Raw genomic sequence first — 25172 nt, 5'->3', positions numbered from 1 at the left:
TCCGCGCGATGACGTCATGCCGTCCGTCATGTGATCTCTCAACGGCGGGAAGAACGTGATGACGTCATGATGTCAGAGCTCGAAACCTTCTAGCAGTAGAGCTCGGAACCTTCTAGCAGTTGAGCTCGGAACCTGCTAGCAGTTGAGCTCGGAACCTTCTAGCAGTTTCGCTCGGAACCTTCTAGCAGTTTCCAGAGAGGCTTTCAAGCAGACCAGACCTATTTGCATTGTATCCTACAGTTTCCTGTACAGCTTCGTTTGTTCATTAAATTTTATTGTTTTTGATTTTCTGAGTCGATCTCAATTCTTCGGCTAGGAACCCCAGTTCCTACAATACAATCAAGCAGAGTCAACATGGTTTTATGAAAGGGAAATCGTGTTTGACACATTTATTAGAGTTCTTTGAGGATGTAACGAGCAGGGTGGATAAAGGGGAACCAGTAGATGTAGTGTATTTGGATTTCCAAAAGGTATTCGATAAGGTGCCACATAAAAGGTTACTGCACAAGATAAGAGCTCATGATGTTGGGGGAAATATATTAGCATGATGAATAGAGAATTGGCTGATTAAGAGAAAACAGAGAGTCGGGATAAATGGGTCATTTTCAGGTTGGCAAACTGTGACTAATGGGGTGCCACAGTGATCAGTGCTGGGGCCTCAACTATTTACAATCTATATTAATGACTTGGATGAAGGGACCGAGTACTGTGGCCAAATTTGCTGATGATACAAAGATAGGTGGGAAAGCAAGTTGTGAGGAGGACACAAAAAGTCTGCAAATGGATATAGATAGGTTAAGTGAGTGGGCAAAATTTTGGCAGATGGAATATAATGTGGGAAAATGTGAGGTTATCCACTTTGGTAGGAAGAATAGAAAAGCAAAATATTATTTAAATGGAGAGAGACTACAGAATGCTGCGGTACAGAGGGATCTGGGTGTTCTCGTACATAAAACACAAAAAGTTAGCATGCAAGTTCAGCAAATAATTAGGAAGGCAAATGGAATGTTGACCTTTTATTGCAAGGGGGATGGAGTATAAAAGTAGGGAAGTCTTGCTACAACTGCACAGTTAGTGAGACCACACCTAGAGTACTGTTTACAGTTTTGGTCTCCTTATTTAAGGAGGGATATACTTGCATTGGAGGCAGTTCAGGGAAGGTTCATTAGGTTGATTCCTGGGAGGAAGGGGTTGTCTTATGAGGAACGGTTGAGCAGGTTGGGCCTATACTCATTGAAGATTAGAAGAATGAGAGGAGATCTTATTGAAACATATAAGATTCTGAGGAGGCTTGACAGGGTAGATGCTGAGAGGATGTTTCCCCTCCTGGGGGAATCTAGAACTAGGGGGCATAGTTTCAGAATAAGGGGCCGCCCATTTAAGATGGCGATGAGGAGGAATTTCTTCTCTCAGAGGGTCGTGAATCCTTGGAGTTCTCTACCCCAGAGAGCTGTGGAGGCTGAGTCATTGAATATATTCAGGGCTGAGATAGAAACATAGAAGATTCGGCCCCTCGAGCCTGCTCCGCCATTCAATGAGATCATGGCTGATCATCCAAATTCAGTACCCTGTTCCTGCCTTCTCTCCATATCCCTTGATTCCTTTAGCCTTAAGAAATATATCCAACTCCTTCTTGAATATATTTAACGAATTGGCCTCTTACTGCCTTTTTTGGCAGAGAATTCCACAGAATTCCACCACTCTCTGGCTGAAGAAATTCCTCCTCATCTCTGTCCTAAATGGCTTACCCCTTATCCTTAGACTGTGACCCCTGGTTCTGGACTCCCCGACCATCGGGAACATCCTTCCAGCATCTAGTCTGTCCAGTCCTGTTAGAATTTTATAAGTTTCGATGAGATCCCCTCTCATTCTTCTAAACTCCAGCGAGTACAAGCCCAATCGACCCAATCTCTCCTCGTACGTCATTCCTACCATCCCAGGTATCAGCCTGGTGAATCTTCAGTGCACTTCTTCCATGGCAAGAACACCCTTCCTCAGATAAGGTGACCAAAACTGCACAGAATACTCAAGATGTGGCTTCACTAAGGCCCTGTACAACTGCAGCAAGACATCCTTGTTCCTGTACTCAAATCCTCTCACTACGAAGGCCAACATACCATTTGCCTTCTTAACCGCCTGCTGCACCTGCATGCTTACTTTCAGTGACTGGTGCACAAGGACGCCCAGGTCTCGTTGCACTTCCCCTTCTCCCAATCTATTGCCGTTTAGATAATAATCTGCCTCCCTGTTTTTGACACCAAAGTGGATAACCTTGCATTTATCCACGTTATATTGCATCTGCCATGCTTCTGCCCAATCACCCAACCTGTCCAAATCATACTGGAGTTTCTTGGCATCCTCCTCACAGCACACACGCCCACCCAGCTTTGTGTCGTCTGCAAACTTGGAGATATTACACCTTGTTCCCTCGTCCAGATCATTAATATATATTGTGAATAGCTGGGGTCCAAGGACCGATCCCTGCGGTACCCCACTAGTCACTGCCTGCCACTCAGAAAAAGAGCCGTTTATTCCAACTCTTTGCTTTCTGTCTGCCAACCAGTTCTCTATCCAAGTCAAAACCTTGCCCTCAATCCCATGTGCCTTAATTTTACACGCTAATCTCTTATGCGGGACCTTATCGAAAGCCTTTTGAAAATCCAAATACACCACATCCACTGGTTCTCCCTTATCTATTTTACCAGTTACATCCTCAAAAAATTCCAGTAGATTATTCAAGCACGATTTACCTTTTGTAAAGCCATGTTGACTTTGTCCGATCCGGTCACTTTTTTCCAAGTACTCTGCTATTACATCCTTTATAATGGACTCTAGCATTTTCCCCACTACCGATGTCAGGCTTACCGGTCTGTAATTCCCCGTTTTCTCTCTACCACCCTTTTTGAACAGTGGGGTAACATTAGCTACCCGCCAATCCATGGGTACTGTTCCAGAGCCTATCGAACTTTGGAAGATGACCAGCAATGCATCTACTATTTCTAGGGCCACTTCGATTTATCGGCCCTCAATCCCATCAATTTCCCTAACACCATTTCCCTACAAATACTGATTTCTATCAGCTCCTCCCTTTCATTGGGCCCTATGTTCCCCGACATCTTTGGGAGGTTATTTGTGTCCTCCTTTGTGAAGACAGAACCAAAGTATGTATTTAATTGATCTGCCATTTCTTTGTTCCCCATTATAAATTCCCCTGATTCTGACTGCAAGGGACCTACGCTTGACTTCACCAATCTTTTTCTCTTCACATATCTATAAAAGCTTTTACAGTCAGTTTTTATGTTCCCTGCAAGCTTACTCTCATACTCTATTTTCCCCCTCTTAATTAATCCCTTTGTCCTCCTTTGTTGGATGCTAAACTGCTCCCAATCCTCAGGTTTACTGCTTTTTCTGGCCAATTTATATGTCCTCTCCTTGGATCTTATGCTATCCCTAATTTCCCTTGTTAGCCATGGTTGAGTCACCTTTTTGTTTTATTTTTATGCCAAACTGGGATGAACAAATTCTGTAGTTCATCCATGCGATCTTTGAATGTTTACCATTGCCCATCCACCGTCAACCCTTTGAGTGACATTCCCCAATCAATCCTACCCAACTTGCACCTCATACCATCGTAGTCTCCTTTATTTAAATTCAGGACCCTAGTCTCTGAGTCAACTATTTCACTCTCCATCTTAATGAAGAATTCTATCATATTATGATCGCTCTGACCCAAGGGGCCTCGCATAACAAGATTGATAATTAACCCTTTCTCATTACATAATACCCAGTCTAAGATGGCCTGATCTCTAGTTGGTTCCTCGACATATTGGTCCAGGAAACCATCCCATATACACTCCAGGAATTCCTCCTCCACAGTATTGTTACTAATTTGGTTAGCCCAATCTATATGTAGATTAAAGTCACCCATGATAACTGCTGTGCCTTTATTGCACGCTTCTCTAATTTCCCGTTTAATGCCATCCCCGACCTCCGCATTACTGTTTGGAGGTCTATATACCACTCCCACTAACGTTTTCTGCCCCATGGTATTTCTCAGTTCTACCCATACAGATTCCACATCATCAGAGCTAATATCCTTCCTTTCAATTGTGTTAATCCCCTCTTTAACCAGCAATGCTACCCCACCTCCTTTTCCTTTCTGCCTATCTTTCCTGAATATTGAATACCCCTGGATGTTGAGTTCCCAGCCTTGGCCACCCTGGAGCCATATTTCCATAATCCCAATCATATCATATTCGTTTACCTCTATTTGCGCAGCTAATTCATTCACCTTATTACGAATGCTCCTCGCATTAAGACACAAAGCCTTGAGGCTTGTTTTTTTAACGCTCTTAGATCTTTTAGAATTATTATTTGCTGTGGCCATGTTTGATTTAAACCCTTGATTTCTCTGCCTGTCACTTTTGTTTTTCTCCTTCCTGTCTTTTGCTTTTATCCTTGTTTCCCTTTCCTCTGTTTCCCCGCTCAGGTTCCCAACCCCCTGCCATTTTAGTTTAAACCCTCCCCCAGAGCACTAGCAAACACTCCCCCTAGGACATTGGTCCCGGCCCTGCCCAGGTGCAAACCGTCCGGTTTGAACTGGCCCCACCTCCCCCAGAACCGGTTCCAATGTCCCAGGAATTTGAATCCCTCCCCCAGCACCATTCCTCTAACTACGTATTCATCTGAAATATCCTTCTATTTCTACTCTGACTAGCACGTGGCACTGGTAGCAATCCTGAGATTACTACCTTTGAGGTCCTGTTTTTTAATTTACCTCCTAACTCCCTATATTCAGCTTTTAGGACCTCATCCCGTTTTTTACCTATATCGTTGGTACCTATATGCACCACGACAACTGGCTGTTCACCCTCCCCCTCCAGAATGCCCTGACAGATTTTTGAACTACAGGGGTGTCAAGGGTTATGGGGAACAGGCAGAAATGTGGAGTTGAGGCCAAGATCAGATCAGCCATGATCCTATTGAATGGCGGAGCAGGCTCGAGGGGCCGAATGGCCTACTCCTGCTCCTATTTCTTATGTTCTTATATTTCAGCTTCTACCATATTCCAATGTCCCGATCTTTATTTTGCTCTCTGTAAAATTTCTAAAAAGTAAATTAGAATCTGTGCATTTTACTTCCTGGTTTGCTGTCTGTGAGAATTCTTCATTGGCTAGCTTGATGAGATCACTGTTGCTGGACTCTGGAGATTCGCTTGATTTGGCGCCAGATTCAAACAAAGGTCGGGAGAGCTGAAATCGACGACAGAGAGAGTGCTAGATCTTTGTGGGCAGCTTTCTACGAGGTCAGTAGTGAGCCGCTGACCACAAATTCCTAACCATACATGGTATTTGAAGAACCGGGGTTGCAGATGTGTCTTTCAGTCCAACAAAACAATAAGGTCCGGGAATTTCCTGCCTATTTGCACCCGGAGAGGTGCAATCCGGGCGCAAATCAAATAAGCGGCCTAAAAGATAACGACATTTTGGGCGTAAGGAGTTACGCAGTTAAGTACAATACCCCCAAATCCTCTCTATGTTTTATGATCATCTATCGATCCCTCTGTCCATAATAATGGCCCTGCCCCTAAGTTACATAGCCTTATACAGGAAACTTTGTGCTATCCGGCACCGACGGGACCGAGCTGTTGCCATCCCATCAAAACTGCCAGACAAACCAGCGCTAATGTTGAAACATACGGAGATTTTGAGCTCCATATCTGGCAACAAACCCTGTTGCTTAGCAACAGCTTCTAAACAGTCTGCCGTACCTTGCAAGCGTCTCTGTAGCTTAGCAACAGCTTCAGCGAGACCTTGCAGAGCCTGACTGGTGAAAAAAAAGCAACGAAAAGAAAAAAAAACTAACGAAACGGCTCCTGATTTTTGCCGGTGGCTCGAGCATTCCGGACAGTTAACCTCCGGATAAACCAAAGTTTCCTGTACACGGGTTTCCTGCTTCCTCAGGCTCTCTTCAAATTACGATCAGATTTTCAGGCGTGGCAGGGAACAAAGTAATTTTTCTGGTGTTTTATTGCAGTCTTCTGAAAGTTTAAAAACAAAATGTATCCTCACTGAGACCTGAACTGTATTTTCTGTTTCTTTAAATGGATTTTTATGGCATAATGTAAGTTAAATTAAAAATTGAAACATTTCCCTGATTGCAGGCTCTTAAACATGCTGTGCCTGATGTGCATGAATGATGATTGAATGAGTTGAAATTTTAATTTTTTTACTTAAAGACAACATTTATGGTGTGAGTTTGGCACTTTCCTTGGGCCCTGATTGTTTATGCTGATTTATGCCAATTTATGCCCATTTTACATTCGGGCATATTCTAATGAGACTGGCAGGAAATTTGAACATGACTTGACATCGGCAGAATGGGTGCAGTTTCAGGTCTAACTTTTGGGAAAATTCCAGGCCAAGTAACATTAATAGTGATGAAGAAAAGGTTTCTACTAACAAAGCTGCATGATTTCCAACTTATATCTTAGATTTAGTTGTGTTGGGATCATTTTTTTAAAAGAATATCTCCTTTTTAGGGGTTATTTGCTAAATATTTCAATCTATGAAAACCACACATTCTTTAGCACCAAGGTCTTTAGTGCTTTCATTGAAGTTGCACAGGTTAGCAACTTTCTGGAACTATAACTGAAAGCAAAGAATATCGTTCAGAATTAAAAACAAAACTGGATCATCTCTTAAAGGATCGATGGAAGCCAGTCTCACATGTTTGGCCGACAGAAATAAGTTAACCATGTTGGTTCCCAATACATATAAAACAAAAAGATAAACAGGCATCTGGTACGAAACAACATTACAACAACAACAACCTGTATTTATATAGCGCCTTTAACGTAGTGAAACGTCCCACGGCGCTGCACAGGAGTATTTTAAGACAAAAAATTTGACACCGATCCACATAAGGATAAATTAGGGCAGGTGACCAAAAGCTTGATCAAAGAGGTAGGTTTTAAGGAGTGTCTTAAAGGAGGAAAGAGAGGTAGAGAGTTGGAGGGGTTTAGGGAGGGAATTCCAGAGCTTAGGGCAACAGAAGGCACAGCCACCAAAGGTTGAGCGATTATAACCAGTGATCCTCAAGAGGGCAGAATTAGAGGAGCGCAGATATCTCGGGGGGTTGTGGGGCTGAAGGAGATTACAGAGATAGGAAGGAGCGAGGTCATGGAGGGATTTGAAAACAAGGATGAGAATTTTGAAATCGAGGTGCTGCTTAACCGGGAGCCAATGTAGGTCAGCAAGCACAGGGGTGATGGGCGAACGGGACTTGGTGCGAGTTAGGACACGGGCAGCCGAGTTTTGTATGACCTCAAGTTTACGTAGGGTGGAATGTGGGAGGCCAGCCAGGAGTGCGTTGGAATAGTCAAGTCTAGAGGAAACAAAGGCATGGATGAGGGTTTCAGCAGCGGATGAGCTGAGGCAAGGGCGGAGACGAGTGATGTTACGGAGGTGGAAGTAGGTGGTCTTTGTTATGCTACAGATATGTGGACGGGAGCTCATTTCAGGGTCAGATATGACACCAAGGTTGCAAACAGTGTGGCTCAGCCTCAGACAGATGTTAGGGAGAGGGATGGAGTCAGTGGCTAGGGAACGGAGTTTGTGTCGGGGACCAAAAACAATGGCTTCGGTCTTCCCAATATTTAATTGGAGAAAATTTTGCTCATCCAGAACTGGATGTCGGACAAGCAGTCTGACAATTTAGACACCGTGGAGGGGTCGAGAGAAGAAGTAGTGAGGTAGAGCTGGGTGTCGTCAGCGTATATGTGGAAACTGACACTGTGTTTTTGGATATTGGCCCTTAATTTCCGATAGAAAGCTTCCTGCGTGCAGATGCCTCCTATTGGAAAAAAATCTACGAACTTACCTGAGGGCTCCTGAGGTCCGGACACTTCCGCTCCTGGGCCTCTCCAAAGTCGAAAAGCACAAGGCCCACGTATCCCAGGGGCGCATACAGTTCGCAAGCATCCATGGGATCACGTGGGTCAGGCCAGCCAACAGGAGAAGGGAATCTCCCTTCATACTTTGGACAGATAGACCTGTCAAATATATGAATGGAGATCACTCCAAAAACACACTAAAACATTAAACCCATCACGTTTTTAAAATGAGTTTTTACCAGGTGTATGATTTCTAAGGGTTTTCAGCAGGCAGAGGTTCTGCAGAAAGCGGAACTCTCCCCCCACAGCGGCCCTTCTCCAGGGCAGGCATCCGATCTGTCAAGAGCATTCTTGACAGATCGGAAATGCAGTTTTCAGCGCATGCGCTTCGCATGCCTGTAACCGGCATTTCCGATGACCCTACGGGTGTGTAAACAGCCCGTACACTCCCGTAGGCATCGGAAGATATGGGCCAATGTCACCAAGGGGCAACATGTAGATGAGAAATAGGAGGGGGCCAAGGATAGATCCTTGGGGGATACCAGAGGTAACGATGCGGGAGCGGGAAGAGAAGCCGTTGCAGGTGATTCTCTGGCTATGATTAGATAGATAAGAATGGAACCAAGCGAGTGCAGTCCCACCCAGCTGAACGACGGTGGAGAGGCGTTGGAGAAGGATGAGGAGGGATAATTTACTTTTGTCACAGTCACAAAGGATGTCATTTGTGACTTTGATGAGAGCCATTTCGGTACTGTGGCAAGGGCGGGAACTTGATTGGAGGGATTCAAACATGGAATTGCGGGAAAGATGGGCACGGATTTGGGAGGCAACAACACGTTCAAGGACTTTGGAGAGGAAAGGGATGTTGGAGATGGGGTGCTAGTTTGCAAGGATGGAGGGATCAAGGTTTGGATTTTTGAGGAGAGGGGTGATGACGGCAGATTTGAGGGAGAGGGAGACAGTACCTGAGGAGAGAGAACCATTAACAATATCAACTAACATGGGAGCCAGAAAAGGAAGTTGGGTGGTCAGCAGTTTGGTGGGAATAGGGTCGAGGTAACAGGAGGTGTATCTCATCGACAAGATGAGCACAGAGAGGTCATGAGGGGAGATTGGAGAGAAACTGGAGAGAGATGTGAGTTCAGGGCTAGGGCAGGGGGGAACCTGAGAGAAAGTTTGGCTCAGTGGGCTAGGGGAAGGAAGGGAAGTGGCAGAGGCAGCTGAACGGATGGTCTCAATCTTAGAGACAAAGAAGTCCATGAGCTCCTTGACGTAATAAACCTCACTACACACTTGGTTTGAGTATAAAGCAAGGCTTTAATCAACTTGTTTCAGAACATGGAGGTCTAGTTGTATTTCACTAGTTCCCTGTCTTACAAAATGTCCCTGAGCCAGCTGGGGCCGACGCCCGGGTATTTATACTTCTTGGACGGTGCCACCAGCTGGCCATCCAGCGTTATTTCATGAGTAGTTTCTTGATGAATGATGAGATTTATAACACTCCTCACATTTATTATCGGAAGCGAGGGTAGAGGAGACGGGCGAGGGCTTTAAGAAGACGGTTAGCAGTAGAAACTAGGAGCCGGGGTTTATCTTTGCATTCCAAAATGATTCTGGAATAGTGAGCAATTTTGGCAGACGAGAGCAGGACACGATAGTGCTTTATGTGGTCCAGCCAGATCTGGCGGTGAATGGCTAAATCAGTTGTCAGCCATATCCATTCGAGTCTGCGTCTCTTGGACTTAAGGGAGCGAAGATGAGAGCCATACCAGGGGGAACGGCCAGGGTGAGAGAGGGTAATTGTTTTAGTAGGGACTAGGGCATCAAAGATGTGAGGGTGTGGTTGAGCAGATCGGTAGCTGCAGAAATGTCATGGTGAATGGAGGGCCAGAGGTTAGACAGGTGGGATTTCTTAAGTGCAGTTGTAAGAGAGTTAGGAGAGAGTTTTTTCCAGGGGTGGACACAGAAGGAAGTAGGGTTGGGGGGATGGGTGGGGGAGGGGGCTGGCGGCAGTGGGTGGAAGGGGCACGTGGGTGGAGAGCGATACGAGGAAATGGTCAGATGTGGCCGTATCTGCAATTGACACGATGGGAATAGCGAGGCCACAAGAGATGGCAAGGTCGAGGGGGTGGCCGTGAATATGGTTTGGGGAGTTTACATGGAGGGAGAGATTAAGGGAGGATAGGAGGCTAGTGAACTCAGAGGAGAGAGAGCATGATGAATTGAGATCGAGGTTGAAATCACCGAGGATGAGAAGTCATTTGGTGCAGAAGCTGAGGGAGGAGAACAGTAAAGAGATCTCAGTAATAACATTTTTATGGTACTTGGGTGTGCGGTAGAGAACAAGAATTTTAAATGACAGGTGAGGGGGTGGAATAAGGTGAGATGCTCAAAGGAGGAGAAAGTGCCGGAGGAGTAGGGGGACAGACTGAGGTGTGATTTGGTGATGAGAGCCACACTGCCACCACAGCGGTCTGGGCGGGGCAAGTGGTGGAAGGTACAGCCAGGCAGGGAGGCTTCATTTAAAGGTAAGGTGTCATCACCCCGCAGCCAAGTTTCTGTCAGGGCCATGATGTCGATGCAGTCATCCACGATAAGCTCATGGATGGCAAGGGCCTTGTTTGCAAGTGAACGGATATTCTGGAAGGAGATGTGGAGAGGGTCAGTGATGGCTGCCCACTGCCAGCATCCACAGGGTCAGCGCTGGGGGGGTGGGGGGGCGGTGGTGGATGAGTTAGATGAGGAGGAGGTTGGCAAGATTTGCCCGCAGTGGGCACGCTGGGCGGGAAGGTCGGCGAGAGAGTAAGATGGGACAGTTGGGGTTGCTGCTCGTAAGGCGGCAGCAACGAGTGCCTCGATGGGTCCTTTGTAGGATGCCAAGAGAGGCACAGAGAGAAGCTGTAGACTTATCTAAGAGGGAGTCAAGCCTGGGACAGCAGCAGGAGAGTAGGAAGGTCGAAGAGTAATGAAGGATTGGGGTATGGATTTGGGAGGGCAGTGAATCCGAGAGAGGAGAGGTGAAAGGAGGCATGACGAAAGGAGAGTGCTTTCAGGGAGGGATAGAGAGAAAAGGAAAATAGGGGGAAAAAGTGGAACGGCTCGGGTCCGGGGCGGCAGCCAAAGTGCGCACGTGAATGGACATGGGAAAAGCTCAGGTTACATAGGCCTGTTTAAATGTAATAATAAATGGAATACATATTTCCTGGTAGCAGGGAATAGGTTGGTTAAAGTAACCTTTTGCATTTCATCTTAATCTCCATTTTAATATAAAAAGCCAAATGACAGAATAGTTCCCTAAAATAACCTTTGCAAAAAAAAAATTAAATGTGGCAATGTTACAGTGTATACTCTCATGCAATTCTATAATTTCTGGTAAATTTTCAATAAAAAATAACCAAAGAAGCACAACTCGCGACTTTCTTTAATATTTAATATTCCCATTATCATCCACTGCAATTTCAGCTGAATAAATAAACAGGCTTTCAGAACTAAAACACTTATTCTGAACTTAAGTGAAGTGCCCAAGTAGAAATACGAAAGTATTAATTATTAGTGCCAATCCAGAACCCAAGGTTGTACAAACATAGAAACATCGAAGATAGGAGCAGGAGTAGGCCATTCGGCCCCTCGAGACTGCTCCGCCATTCAATGCGATCATGGCTGATCATCCAAGTTCAGTACCCGGTCCCTGCTTTCTCCCCATACCCCTTGATCCCTTTAGCCTTAACAAATATATCCAACTCCTTCTTGAATATATTTAATGAATTGGCCTCTACTGCCTTCTGTGGTAGAGAATGCCACAGGTTCACCACTCTCTGGGTGAAGAAATTCCTCCTAATTTCTGTCCTAAAAGGCCTACCACTTATCCTTAGACTGTGACCCCTGGTTCTGGAATCCCCGACCATCAGGAACATCTTCCCTGCATCTAGTCTGTCCAGTCCTATCAGAATTTTATAAGTTTCAATGAGATCCCCTCTCATTCTTCTAAACTCCAGCGAGTACAAGCCCAATTGACCCAATCTCTCCTCATACATCATTCCTGCCATCCCAGGTATCAGCCTGGTGAATCTTCACTGAACTCCTTCCATGGCAAGAATATCCTTCCTCAGATAAGGCGACCAAAACTGCACACAATACTCAAGATGTGGTCTCACCAAGGCCCTGTACAACTGCAGCAAGACATCCTTGTTCCTGTACTCAAACCCTCTCGCTATGAAGGCCAACATACCATTTGCCTTCTTAACCGCTTGCTGCACCTGCATGCTTACCTTCAGCAACTGGTGCACAAGGACACCCAGGTCTCGTTGCACTTCCCCTTCTCCCAATCTATTGCCATTCAGATAATAATCTGCCTTCCTTTTTTGACACCAAAGTGGATAACCTCACATTCATCCACATTATATTGCATCTGCCATGCTTCTGCCCAATCACCCAACCTGTGTTTCTCGGCATCCTCCTCACAGCACACACGCCCACCCAGTTTTGTGTCGTCTGCAAATTTGGAGATATTACATCTAGTTCCCTTGTCTAGATCATTAATATATATTGTGAATAGCTGGGGTCCAAGGATTGATCCCTGCGGTACCCCACTAGTCACTGCCTGCCACTCAGAAAAAGACCCGTTTATTCCAAAGGACCGGACAGCAGTTCCCTGCAAACCCACAAATCTATGCAATCAAAAAATACAGTCACGCAAAAAGCAAATTGTAAATATAATCATTATATAAAACTAAAGCATGCATTCTAGTCAAAACTATACAATGTACCAATTCTCGTCTTTAAAATGATAAAGGGTAGATACAGAAAAACTATTTCCTCTGGAATCCGGAACAAGGGGGCTTAATCTTAAAATTAGAGCTGGGCAATTTAGGAGTGAAATCAGGAGCACTTTTTCCCACACAAAGGGTAGTGGAAATTTGGAACTCTTCCCCAAACGGCTGTGGATACTGGGACAATTGAAATTTTCAAGACTGAGTTCAATAGATTTTTTGTTAGGTAAGGATATCAAGGGATATGGAGCAAAGGCAGCTAAATAGAATTGAGGTAGACATCTGCCATGATCTCAGAGAACACACTTGAGGGGCTGAATGACCGGCTCCTGTTCCAATGTTCCCATTTGTCTGCAAAGATGCCAAAGCAGTGCAACAAGTGTAACTTCTGTGTCTATCATTTTTTTTTAATACCTAGCATTTTCCAATAAAATAAGAAGAATTACTGACATGAATCAGTCATTCATGAATGAAAGACTTATGAAATAATATTGAGTGGCCTATGGGTGGCGCTGTCCAGGGAGAGTATAAATACTCGGTCATGGGCCCAGCTTGCACAGGACATTCTTAACAGGAACTAGTGAAGGACACAACTAGACCTCCATGTTGTAAAACAGTTGATTAAAGCTTTGTTTAACGCTTAGACCAAGTGCCTAGTAGTTTTCTTACATCAGTTACCATAGTCAGTAATCCTCTCAAGTTGCAGCCCATCTTTGCTCTGACTTATGCATAAGGCCAGGTCAGGATACTAGGTTCGGCGCTTTGGTACAAGGTATTGCATTTTTCTTGGAACCTGAGGTGTTCCTGAGTGCTCCCTTATCTTGGCTCTTTGTGTCTAAGCTTTTAGTAACCCCCAGTTTATGTATCTGACACTGAGTAACGGCAACACCTATCAACAGGAGGATCCAGGGCTTTAAAGGAATTATAGTGTTAAATAATAAGAACATAAGAAGTAGGAGCAGGAGTAGGCCATACAGCCCCTCGGGCCTGCTCCGCCATTCAATAGGATCATGGCTGATCCGAATCTAGACTCACGTCCACTTCCCTGCCCTCTCCCCGTAACCCCTAATTCCCTTATCTGCTAGGAAACTGTCTATCTCCATTTTAAATTTATTTAATGTTGCAGCTTCCGCAGCTCTCTGGGGTAGCAAATTCCATAGATTTACTACCCTCTGAGTGAAGAAGTTTCTCCTCATCTCAGTTTTGAAAGGGCAGCCCCTTATTCTTAGATTATGCCCCCTAGTTCTAGTCTCCCCCATCAGTGGAAACATCCTCACCGCATCCACCCGATCAAGCCCCCTCACAATCTTATATCTTTCGATAAGATCGCCTCTCATTCTTCTGAACTCCAATGAGTAGAGTCCCAACCTACTCAACCTTTCCTCATACGTCAACCCCCTCATCTCCGGAATCAACCGAGTGAACCTTCTCTGAACCACCTCGAGAGCAAGTATATCTTTTCTTAAATATGGAAACCAAAACTGTACGCAATATTCCAGGTGTGGCCTCACCAATACCCTGTATAACTGCAGCAAGACTTCCCTGTTTTTATACTCCATCCCCCTCGCTATAAAAGCCAAGATTCCATTGGCCTTCCTGATCACCTGCTGCACCTGCATACTAACTTTTTGTGTTTCATGCACCAGGACCCCCAGATCCCTTTGTACTGTAGCAGTTTGCAGTTTCTCTCCATTTAGATAATAACTTGCTCTTTGATTTTTTCTGCCAAAGTGCATAACCTCACACTTTCCAACATTATATTGCATCTGCCAAATCTCTGCCCACTCACTTAGCCTGTCTATGTCCTTTTGCAGGTTTTTTATGTCCTCCTCACTCACTGCTTTCCCTCCCATCTTTGTATCGTCGGCAAACTTGGATATGTTGCACTCGGTCCCTTCCTCCAAATCGTTAATATAGATTGTAAAGAGTTGGGGTCCCAGCACTGACCCCTGTGGAACACCACTAGTTACTGATTGCCAGCCCAAGAATGAACCATTTATCCTAACTCTTTGTTTTCTGTTAGATAGCCAATCTTCCACCCATGCCAGTATATTACCCCCAATCCCGTGATTTCTTATTTTGATCAGTAATCTTTTGTGTGGAACCTTGTCAAATGCCTTTTGGAAGTCCAAATACACTACATCCACTGGTTCCCCTTTATCCACCCTGTATGTTACATCCTCAAAGAATTCGAGCAAGTTTGTCAAACATGACTTCCCCTTCATAAAACCATGCTGACTCTGTCCTATTAAATTATGTTTATCCAAATGCTCTGTTACTGTTTCCTTAATAATGGACTCCAACATTTTGCCAACCACAGATGTTAGGCTAACTGGTCTATAGTTTCCAGCTTTTTGTCTACTTCCCTTCTTAAATAAGGGTGTTACATTAGCAGTTTTCCAATCTGCCGGGACCTTTCCTGAGTCCAGGGAGTTCTGGAAAATAATCACCAATGCATCCACAATCCCTACCGCCACTTCTCTCAAGACCCTAGGATGTAGGCCATCAGGTCCGGGGGATTTATCCGCCTTAAGTCCCATTATTTTACTGAATACCATCTCCTTAGTGATTTTAATCATGTTTAGCTCCTCCACCTCCCCCCCCCCCCATTGCCCCCTGTTTGTCCAGTGTTGGGATATTTTTAGTGTCCTCTACTGTAAAGACTGATACAAAATATTTGTTCAGCGTCTTTGCCATCTCCATGTTCCCTACCACTAGTTTCCTGGTCCCATCCTCTAAGGGACCAACGTTCACTTTAGCCACCCTTTTTCTTTTTATATAGCTGTAGAAACTCTTGCTATCTGTTTTTATATTTTTTGCTAGTTTACTTTCATAATCTATCTTCCCTTTCTTAATTAACCTTTTAGTTATTGTTTGCTGGCTTTTAAATGCTTCCCAATCTTCTATCCTCCCACAAGATTTGGCTACTTTATATGCCCTTGTTTTCAGTCGGATACTATCCTTTATTACTTTACTAAGCCACGGATGGCTGTCTTTTCTTTTATTCCCCTTTTTCCTCAGTGGAATATATTTATCTTGAAAGATGTGAAATATCTCCTTGAATGTAGACCACTGCTCTTGTACCGTCTTACACTTTAATCTGTTTTCCCAGTCCACTTTAGTCAATTCAACTCTCATACCTTCACAGTCTCCTTTATTTAAGCTCAGTACGCTGGTTTGAGATCCAACTCTCTCATCCTCAAACTGAATTTGGAATTCAACCATATTATGGTCACTCATTCCAAGGGGATCCTTTACTAGGACATTTTTTATGAATCCTGTCTCATTACACAGGACCAGATCTAAGATTGCCTACCCCCTGGTTGGTTCAGTTACATACTGCTCAAGGAACCCGTCCCTAATACACTCTATGAACTCTTCTTCAAGGCTGCCATGCCCAATTTGATTAGTCCAGTCAATATGAAAGTTAAAATCCACCATGATTATAGCTGTTCCCTTATTACAAGCCCCAACTATTTCCTGATTTATACTCTGACCAACAGAGTTGCAACTGTTAGGAGGCATATAGACTACGCCCACTAGTGACTTTTTCCCCTTATTATTCCTTATCTCCACCCAAACTATTTCACTATCCTGATCCTTTGACCCAATATCATTTCTGACTATTGCAGTGATTCCATCCTTCATTAACATAGCAATCCCTCGCACCAACCACATAGAGGAAACTTTGTGCTATCCGGCACCCATGGGACCGAGCTACTGCCGTTTTTTTAAAAGCTCCGGATAGACCAGCGTCAATGTTATCAGATAGGAGCTTTTCATCGCAGTATCTGACCACAAACACTGTTGCTCAGCAACAGCTTGTAAACACTCGGCCCGTGGCTTGGAAGCATCTCTGAAGCTGTTGCTAAGATACAGAGACGCTTTCTAGAGCCTGCCGTCTGACCACAAACACTGTTGCTCAGCAACAGCTTGTAAACACTCGGCCCAGTAGCTTGGAAGCGTCTCTGAAGCTGTTGCTAAGCGACAAAGACGCTTTCCAGAGCCTGCCTGTGAAAAGAATGCTAGGAGGAAAAAAAACACCTAACCAAAACGGCTGCTGATTTCTGCCGTTAGATTAAAGTTGCCGGACATTCAACTTCCGGATAGCTCAAAGTTTCCTGTACCAGGATTTTCAACAGAAATGTCAACCTTTAAGTATTGAAATAAGTGAGATAGCCTCTCCAAATCTTGCCAGGGATCGGGACCTTGCCCAAGGGCCCAGTGGTGCCCAGGGGCAGAACCCCAGAAGGGGTTCGTGGGAAAGGCCCCTGGCTGCTCTTGGATTTTAAGCATTTTGGAGGCAAAATAAAGAAGAAAGGATTTTCATGACCTTAGGACAGCCAATGAAGAAGTACTTTTAAGTGTAGTCACAGCTGTAATGTAGGAAAATGGCTTTCCTTGTGAAATCCCCTGTACTTTGTTTTGAAAATCATTAAATATAAAAACTCTTTAAAAATGTTGAAAAAGCAAAAGTGTAAGAAATGAACTTAGGAGAAAAAAGTATTGATTCAACTTAATTACACACCAGTCTTTAAAATAAAATAAGATCAGTGCATCGATACAAACAATAAATGGCTTTTAGGATTTCAATTCCATTGAACAGGAAACTTTACAGCAAGTACGTCCGAAAGATAATTATTTTTTCATTAGCAAAATAAATCATCAGAACTCTGTAAAAAGACATCTTTGTTTAAGACAAAACAATCTTGGAGCAATAAATCACACTGCTGCCAGATCACCAGCGCTGTCTGGTTCAGTCTAAATGACAGCAGTGATCAGAGCAGCGTTAATCCAGCAAATTGGACATTGCCATTGATTTCATAGGGGGCGGAGCTATGAGAATTTAATTCCCACTGTTTCGATGAAGTTCATGGCAGAGTGGCACAGGTGGTCCCAGGAAACTTTGGTGTGGCGTAAGTAATGGCCTGAGTCAATCACGCCATTACTGCCTGGAAATAGTAATGGCATGCACCGTAGATACTGCGCAAGTTTCTAGCTTCCTTTGGTCTAAAGAGTTAATTATACTTTCTAATTTGGTATCATCTGCTAATTTCAACACCACTCCCTCTTGGCCTATATCTGAGTAATTAATATACACAGTGAACAGAAGTCGCCCCAGAACTGAACCCTATGGGACACCATTACCCATTTCTGAAAAACTGCCCTTAACTTCTATTCTCTGTTTTCATCCTTCTAACCAATGTTTAATCCAGTTTACTATCCTTCCCCTAATTTCATACCCCTGAATCTTCTCTAGTAGTCTTCCATGTGGTACCTTGTCAAAAGCTTGTACAAAGGTCCATGTACACTGCATCCACAGCATTCCTTTACTCTTCCATATCTGTCACCTCTTCAAAGAATTCTATGAGATTTGTTAAGCATGATCATCTCTTTTGAAATCCATGCAGGCTACTTCTAATTATTTTCTTTTTATCTACCTTTGTGCTAATTTCATCCTTCATTAAAGACTAAAATTTTCCCCACCACAGATTACCTGGATTAGCACTGTCCCCCCTTTTAAAAATGGGTACTACATTGGCCACTCTTCAGTCCTCTGGCACACATCCACATTCAATGGAGCCCTGAAATATAATTTCTGAGGCCTCATCACTCTCAGGATCCTGGGATGTATCCCACGTTGTTTTCCTTTAGCATTACTAATTTATCTAAGGTGTTACTTTTATCCATTATAATATCACTCATCTCACTCTCAATCACTTCAGGATTGACCTCCTCTCCATGTTCGCTGTGGTTCAGTGGGTAGCACTCTGTAGGTGGGAGGGGCTAGGAGTGAGCAGGTGCTGCTGGGTGCTTGATTACTGCAAGGAGTTGGAGTGAGCTTGTAAAAAGTTGGTGTTTTTTTTTCCAGGTTTATGGGCCTTTTTGGTCCTTAAACAGCAGCCAGATGGCAATGTTCTCAGGATGAATTTAATCAGGGGAGAAAATATTGGGGGAAGGGAGAAAAAAAAGGCCCAAAGATTTGGGCCGGGACCCCAGGAGGTATGGAAAAGAAAACATGGTGGTGGTTCATTGCGAGGATAAGGCGATACGAGCTTGGGATATTATCCAGACGGTACATGAGGACTGCGGTGAGGGAAGCTGCTTTGCCTGCCGACCAAAGCCGAATGTTGGGTTCGAGGTGACGGTCAGTGGCCGAGAGGAGGTGGAAAGACTTTTACTGAGTTTGGAGGTTGGAGATAAGTTCTTGGAGGTATCTCTGCTATATTCTGAAGAGGTGCTGGTCTCATTCTTAAAGTTGCCAGTTTATATTGAGGATGATGTGCTAATAAAAAAGCTGGAGTCGTGGGACATTAAAATTTGCTTGGCAATAAAGAGGAGATACTATCTAGGAACATGGGTAACAGATGGAACCTGTTATGTAAAGGTGTGGTTCCCAGAGGGGGCGAAGTCATTGCCATATAGCATGAAATTTGAGACAATGGAAGGATTGCAGTACTTCCGGGTACTGCATGATAACAAGGTGAAGGTTTGTTATTATTGTCTTGGACATGACCATCTTGTAAGAAGCTGTCTAGATCGGTAGCGCCCTCTGACTTACCGCCGGACGCTATGTCCGACGGGGTCAGGGGGGCCTACCTGCGGCTGGGGCGGCGCTAATTAAAGGGCGGCCATTTTTGTTGCTGGCTACCTGCCAGCACCTGCCCCCGTTGCCGTCCCCGGCCTCCTCTGCAGCCCACCCCCCCACCTCCGCAGAGTGCTGGCTGCGCTCTGTGAGCCCGGCACTTCTCTTGAGTGCCGGGCTCTTTCGCCGGCACTCCGATCACCGGTGGCCCAGCTGGGCCCCGGGTCGCGCTGCGCAAGGCCCCTCCCCTTTAAGAAGGGGAGGAAGGCCTGCAGTACCGTGGCACGTAGCGCAGCGATATTCCCTCACAGCACCCCAAGAGGGAGGCAGGGCGCTTCTAGTAGCACCCCGCTTCCCTCTTGGGGCGCTACCGATGAATTTTGGCTGTGGGGCACTCATTTTTTCGAGTAGCGCCCCGGCGAAGTTCGCGACTCAATTTTTCCCCCTATGCAGGGACAGGAGGTTGCAGAAGAGCTCGAGAGTGAGGAGTGAGGAGTTAGAGGGGGACAGAGACATGGAACTGGGGAGTGGGGTGGCATTGTATGGAAAGGGAAAGGTTAGTGAGGGGCAGAAGGAGGGAGAAGGTGCAGCTCCTTGGCCCAAACCTAAGCTAAGAAGAGGCTGAAACTGCAGGGAAGGTTCAAAGGGGAGGTGAAAAAGAGCCAGAGGCTGCAGGAGAAAGCAACAGCTGCTCAAAAAGTTGGGAAGGAGCATGAGAGGAGGGAAGGGCCGGAGATTAAATAATGGGGGGATTATCAGGCACACTTCCCTCCTCTCATGCTCCTTCCCAACTTTTTGGGCAGCTGTTGCTTTCTCCTGTGGCACCCTAAAACTACGAGCAGTTTCCTTTTTAATTGAATGCTCTTATTCTGTACTACTAACTACTAAATTCCCATCCGTCAGCTCAGCAGCAACGATGGTTATGAATTCACAAATTAATTCACTTCACTGTTATTGGTTCTGAACAAGTTTGGCCGCTTCAGTCATCTGTATCCCCTTCTGTCACAAGTCATTCTTGACATTGTCTATCCAGAGCTTCTTCAGCCAACCTCAGTTTCTTGTTCCATGTACCTCAGTATGCAGGGCCATGTAAGGTAATCTAGCTGTTTCTACTTTTGAAACGTGCCCAAATCATTGCATAAATCCACTATTTCCCATTGGTATCTCTTTAGTTTATTAATTAATTACTCCAGGGATCTAGTATGATGTGGAGCCTGAAATTTCCATGTTCCTATCGATATCTTATGCTTTGTACCAATTAACAACTGTTTGCTCTCACCTCGTTCCTGAATGGGGAGTGCGGCCATTGTTTATCCAGACGACAACCGATCCGGCATGAATTGTCTTTCTCATCATTCATAATTAATTCAGTTTTAGAGGTCTATAATTCGCCAAGTGTTCGACCTTGGTTACTCTCACTAAGTTTAGCATGCCGACCAAGGCAAGTCCTGAGGTGTGGCACTTGGAGCCATCAGTGACGGCTGGGTGAATCGTCAAGACTAACCGTTAGTAAAGCCACCCTTCTGGGTGCGATTGTCTATCATACAGAGGTGCTACCTTAAAGGTTCACGCCTGCTGTGTTTCCTACATTACAACAGAGACGGTACTTCAATGGCTGTAAAGTGTTTAGAGATGCACCGAGGTCATGAAATACAAGTCTTTCTTTTTACTAACATACTGTTTGAGGAAGGAGTGCTATAGACATTTTAAGAATTCCATTCCCTTTTCTCCATTTATTCCCTCTCTGTCTCAATCGATAAGTTGATCTTTGAAATCCCACTTGTCATTGGGTCTAATTCTTTTTATTTCTAGTTATCTCCTCATGTTTCTTGAAGGCCAGGACTCAAGCTGTGGTGTGATTCCTCTAATACCAGTTGCCCTCCATTTGAGATATCAACCCCAGGGATGTCTGATGAACAGAGATGCACGCTTTCTATCAGGACCCACTGGATAATGATTAGTAGCTGGACCACGATAGGGTTCCCATTGTCCTGACCTTCCACCCCACCAGCCTCCATATTCAGTGGACCATCCTCCGCCATTTCTGCCACCTCCAGCCTGATGCCACAACAAAACTCCCCTCCCCTTTCAGTAGTGCGAAGGGACCGTTCCCTCCGCGACACCCTGGTTCACTCTTCAGTCACCCCCTCTCCTTCCCACGGCACCTTCCCATACAAGCAGAGGAGATGCAACACCTGCCATTTTACCTCCTCCCTCCCCACCGTCCAGGGCCTCAAACACTGAGCATTTGTAGCATTTTTTGTTTTTATATTAGTAGCTGGACCTTTGGCTGATTTATTTCCCGCTCCCTAGCCCAGGGACAATGAAATCTATTGTAATACTCCTGAGTCCTACTGCTGCTCCAGCTGAGGTCAACTAATTCAACACAACCTGAGCTTTGAACCGGTAACTTCTCTAGTTTGCATGGCTGAGTTCCACACTGTGCAGTGTACCTAGCTGCCGGGCCATTGCGAGAGCTATCATTGGGTCTAATTGTGATTAAGGGTTATTTTAAATTATTCTCATAATAAGTTCAGTGACCAATGATAGTGTGTAAAATACCAGTGAACTCGTATGTGTACAGCAGCTGCACTCGACCCTACTTGAGATGTACTTATCTTAAAAGTACAATCACTGAGCTATTTATATGAACCTTCACCAGTTTACTTATGCATATTGCAGGTATGTTTCAATGATTCAGTTGGTGGGTGGCGGGGACGTCGGAGTACTGGAGGCATGATTTAACCTTAACCTCTGGACCAGTACTTCCAACAGTCTCACAAACATGGAAGTCCAAACTTCACTCTGCAACTGTCTGGTTTTGGACAGACCAATCCAAATTAGAGCAGGCTGTCTGAAAATCTCGAAACTGCTTTTAAAACAGCTACCCATTTTTCCCATCATGTATCTATATGATCTATGTATCTATTCCCACATTACAACAGTGACTACACGCCAAAAGTACTTCATTGGCTGTAAAGCGCTTTGAGGCATCCGGTGGTCATGAACAGCGCTATATAAATGCAAGTCTTTTTATGTCTCGTGGTATGAAAGTATTCAATTAGTTTTCACCAGCAGCAAAGTAAACATCAGAACTCAAGCCATGATCCTATCCCTCACGCTGTCCAATTTTGGATGTGGGTAAAGGTACAAACCCTATTCTGGTCTCTGGTTAGACCTTATACCATGTGGACCGCTCCTCACAATCTAGTCTTGAGTTATTGCAGATTAACAATTAAGACTGTACCTATATTCAGACTTCAAAAAAACCCAAGGAAATCCAGTTCATGTGAAGCCAAATTCTGACCAAATTTTTAAGAGTTGAGACATCCAGGGCTGTTCCTGGTTGACCGCATATCCCGTCTACACCCAGCTCAGTATTCTATTCAGTACAATAGGTCGGCTCCCTTGCAGCTCTGATTCAGTGTGAATGCAAGCAGATAGCTATAAGTGAGGTGGTACAATGTGGCCAAATGTAGGTAGTGAGAGTGTAGCTTCTGTTGCTGTTAAAATAAGGAATTGTGCCAGCAGCGTCAGTACTGTACACACAGGCTGTTATGGGTTGTCTTCCTTTTCCCCGTTCCAGAACGCAACACAATGGGGTGGAATTTTCATGGGGCTTCTCCTGATCTTCCACCAGAAATGCCGTTTCACTGAGGTTTTCGCAGATCATCCTCTGATGTTACAGCGGCTGATCGTGAGAATCCCAATGGAAATTCATACTGAATGGGTTAGCACGAGGGTGTTATATCTTTGTAGTAAGGGAGCCATTAACAATGCATCTTTTAGTAGAGACTACCCAGTCTCCTGTGGTCTTTATCATAAATAGTCTAGGGTCTGGAGCATGGCTGTGAAACTCAACTGCTAAGATGGAGCTTTGTGCAACTTGTCCTGTCCCATTAAGGCCACTACTGATGTACTTCTTGCGGAGGGGCGTTTCTGTAGATTGGCAGCTGCGTGTAAATCTTGGCTTCTGTCCTCAGTGAGAGGCCAGGTTATCAACGTCAGAAAAATCAGCAGAAAATGACTGGGTTTCTTCCTTTTTTTTGTACTTTTTAAAGATTGTTTTGCATCTGTAACAAAGTGTAATACTTGTAAGTGACAGATACATGACTTTTATATATCTATAGATTACAGTATGTTAGAGAGTACTGCAGTGAAGATTTGATGGACTTGTTTCCTCCCTTTTTAATATTGCCCTCCATTCTTCAGTTTCCTCCCCGTATGTCCAGAAGGCATTCACTTAATCAAGTGAAACATCCTGAGGCACTTTACAAATAGGGAAGAGGGAGGAAACCAAGCAGGAGTTGGGAAAAGACTTAAGGGAAGTGGTGAAGAGATAGGCTTTGGAGAGGTTTTTGAAAGAAAGACAGAAGTGTTAAAACAAATCTCTTTAGCTTTGAGCAGAAGTCCTTTAAGGGCTGCTTGCTTGTGCACTTCCTCCCCCCCGCCCCCCCACCCAGACCCCACCCCAATGTTGTCATGTCCTATGCACAATCCACCAGTGGTACAGCAAGCTTAATTAGGTGACATTTATGAGCTGAATTTGCGATTTCCAGTGAGCCCAGTTTCCCACTGTTCCGGCTTCCGCAGTCTTCCGTGCTAGTCAATTACAGCGGCCTTTTGGCTGGGATTGTAAAAATGTGTTCCCTATTAATGAAATAGCGTGTTTTATTATAGGCAGGGCATGCTAGTGCTCTGTAGCATGTGCTAAAATAAAATGTGATATTAATGCAGATTTTGTAATTTGCTCACAGGAGTCTGCTGTCCATTACTGTCCACCATGATGCCAATGGCTGAGGAAAAGAAAACTTGCTGCAAATCAAATAAAGCTGCCCCACTGGACTCGACCTGACTATTGTATATTAAAGAATAATAGACTGGCGTGCACTTCAAGAATTAATGGACCCCAGCTTTGAAATATTAATAAATGACTTGAACGTTGCTTTCGTGATTTAGGACATGACCTCAACCCCGCTGTGTTAGTGCCTCGTAACATGCTCCAATCTATGGGTTATTAGAGATATCATAAAGCTGGGTTAAATATATTATACAATGTAACAGTTGGTTGGGAAAATACTAATAGATACATCAGGCGGTCAAGCTTTGTTGTCAGAGTTTATGATGTCTTGTAAACCATTTTCAGCCAAATTATCCCACCAGTGTTGACAGCAGTGACCAGATCCAAATTCAATTTTAAATGATTCTGTATCTTCTTACACTAATGACTTTACATTACTTTGCAGCACCCATCCGCCAGATGTCTTCTGGTGGTCTTCCAGGCTCCTCAAGCAAGAACACGTTGTACGCTCTGATGGTTGGTGCAGTGATTGCAGGCGGAAGTCTATATGTAAGAGCCAATTTAATTAAACACACTCCCACAGATAATCAGTTTAAGTCTTCGACTTTGAACAGTGTGCCGTCCCTCTCCCTGGAGCTGCGGGATGCGGATTCACAGCCGAGATTCCCTGTGCACTAAGCCCCCCATTTCAGTTTGGCTGTTGAGTGGGGGCGAGCTGCTCCCCAGTGAAAGGGAAGGTAAATTGGGAGGTTGTTGACTTAAGAGATTCTTTTGAACGTCTGAGTGGTCAGTTACAGAGCAGCACTAGAAAGGACCCAGGTGCAGATTGTCTTTCTGGCCTCCCAGGCAGAGAGTAGTGTATGGAATGAGAGAACCTGAAAAGGATGAAAAATAAACTAATCTGTTTTCCATTTAATTGTGTGTAGAATTATGGGAAAATTCACATATGTCTGTTATTTTTCAGAATAGCTAATTAATGTTGGACTGTGTTTACACAGACATACAAAATTATCTACATGGACAAAACCAGGTACAATGACAGAATTGCAGAGATAATGGAACGCCCAAAGAGTAAGTGGACGGCTAAGGAATGGCAACCAAAGAGTAAGTTACTTCTCTTTA

General features: G+C 44.6%; 1 protein-coding gene across 1 annotated transcript in view; it reads left to right on the top strand.

Annotated features, from left to right (window-relative positions):
* Positions 1 to 25172, top strand: part of mgarpa (mitochondria localized glutamic acid rich protein a) — a 71162-nt gene that overhangs the window by 8383 nt on the left and 37607 nt on the right. The window contains exons 2-3 of the mRNA XM_086008545.1: positions 24496 to 24599; positions 25049 to 25154. Of these exons, the coding sequence (XP_085864671.1) occupies positions 24496 to 24599; positions 25049 to 25154 (210 nt within the window). The remainder of the gene's footprint in view (positions 1 to 24495; positions 24600 to 25048; positions 25155 to 25172) is intronic.

The sequence above is a fragment of the Somniosus microcephalus genome, chromosome 2 (genome assembly GCF_052327205.1).
Source record: "Somniosus microcephalus isolate GS21.2 chromosome 2, FLI_Smic_1.0, whole genome shotgun sequence".
Lineage (NCBI taxonomy): Eukaryota > Metazoa > Chordata > Chondrichthyes > Squaliformes > Somniosidae > Somniosus > Somniosus microcephalus.
This window is presented reverse-complemented; position numbering and strand designations above follow the sequence as displayed.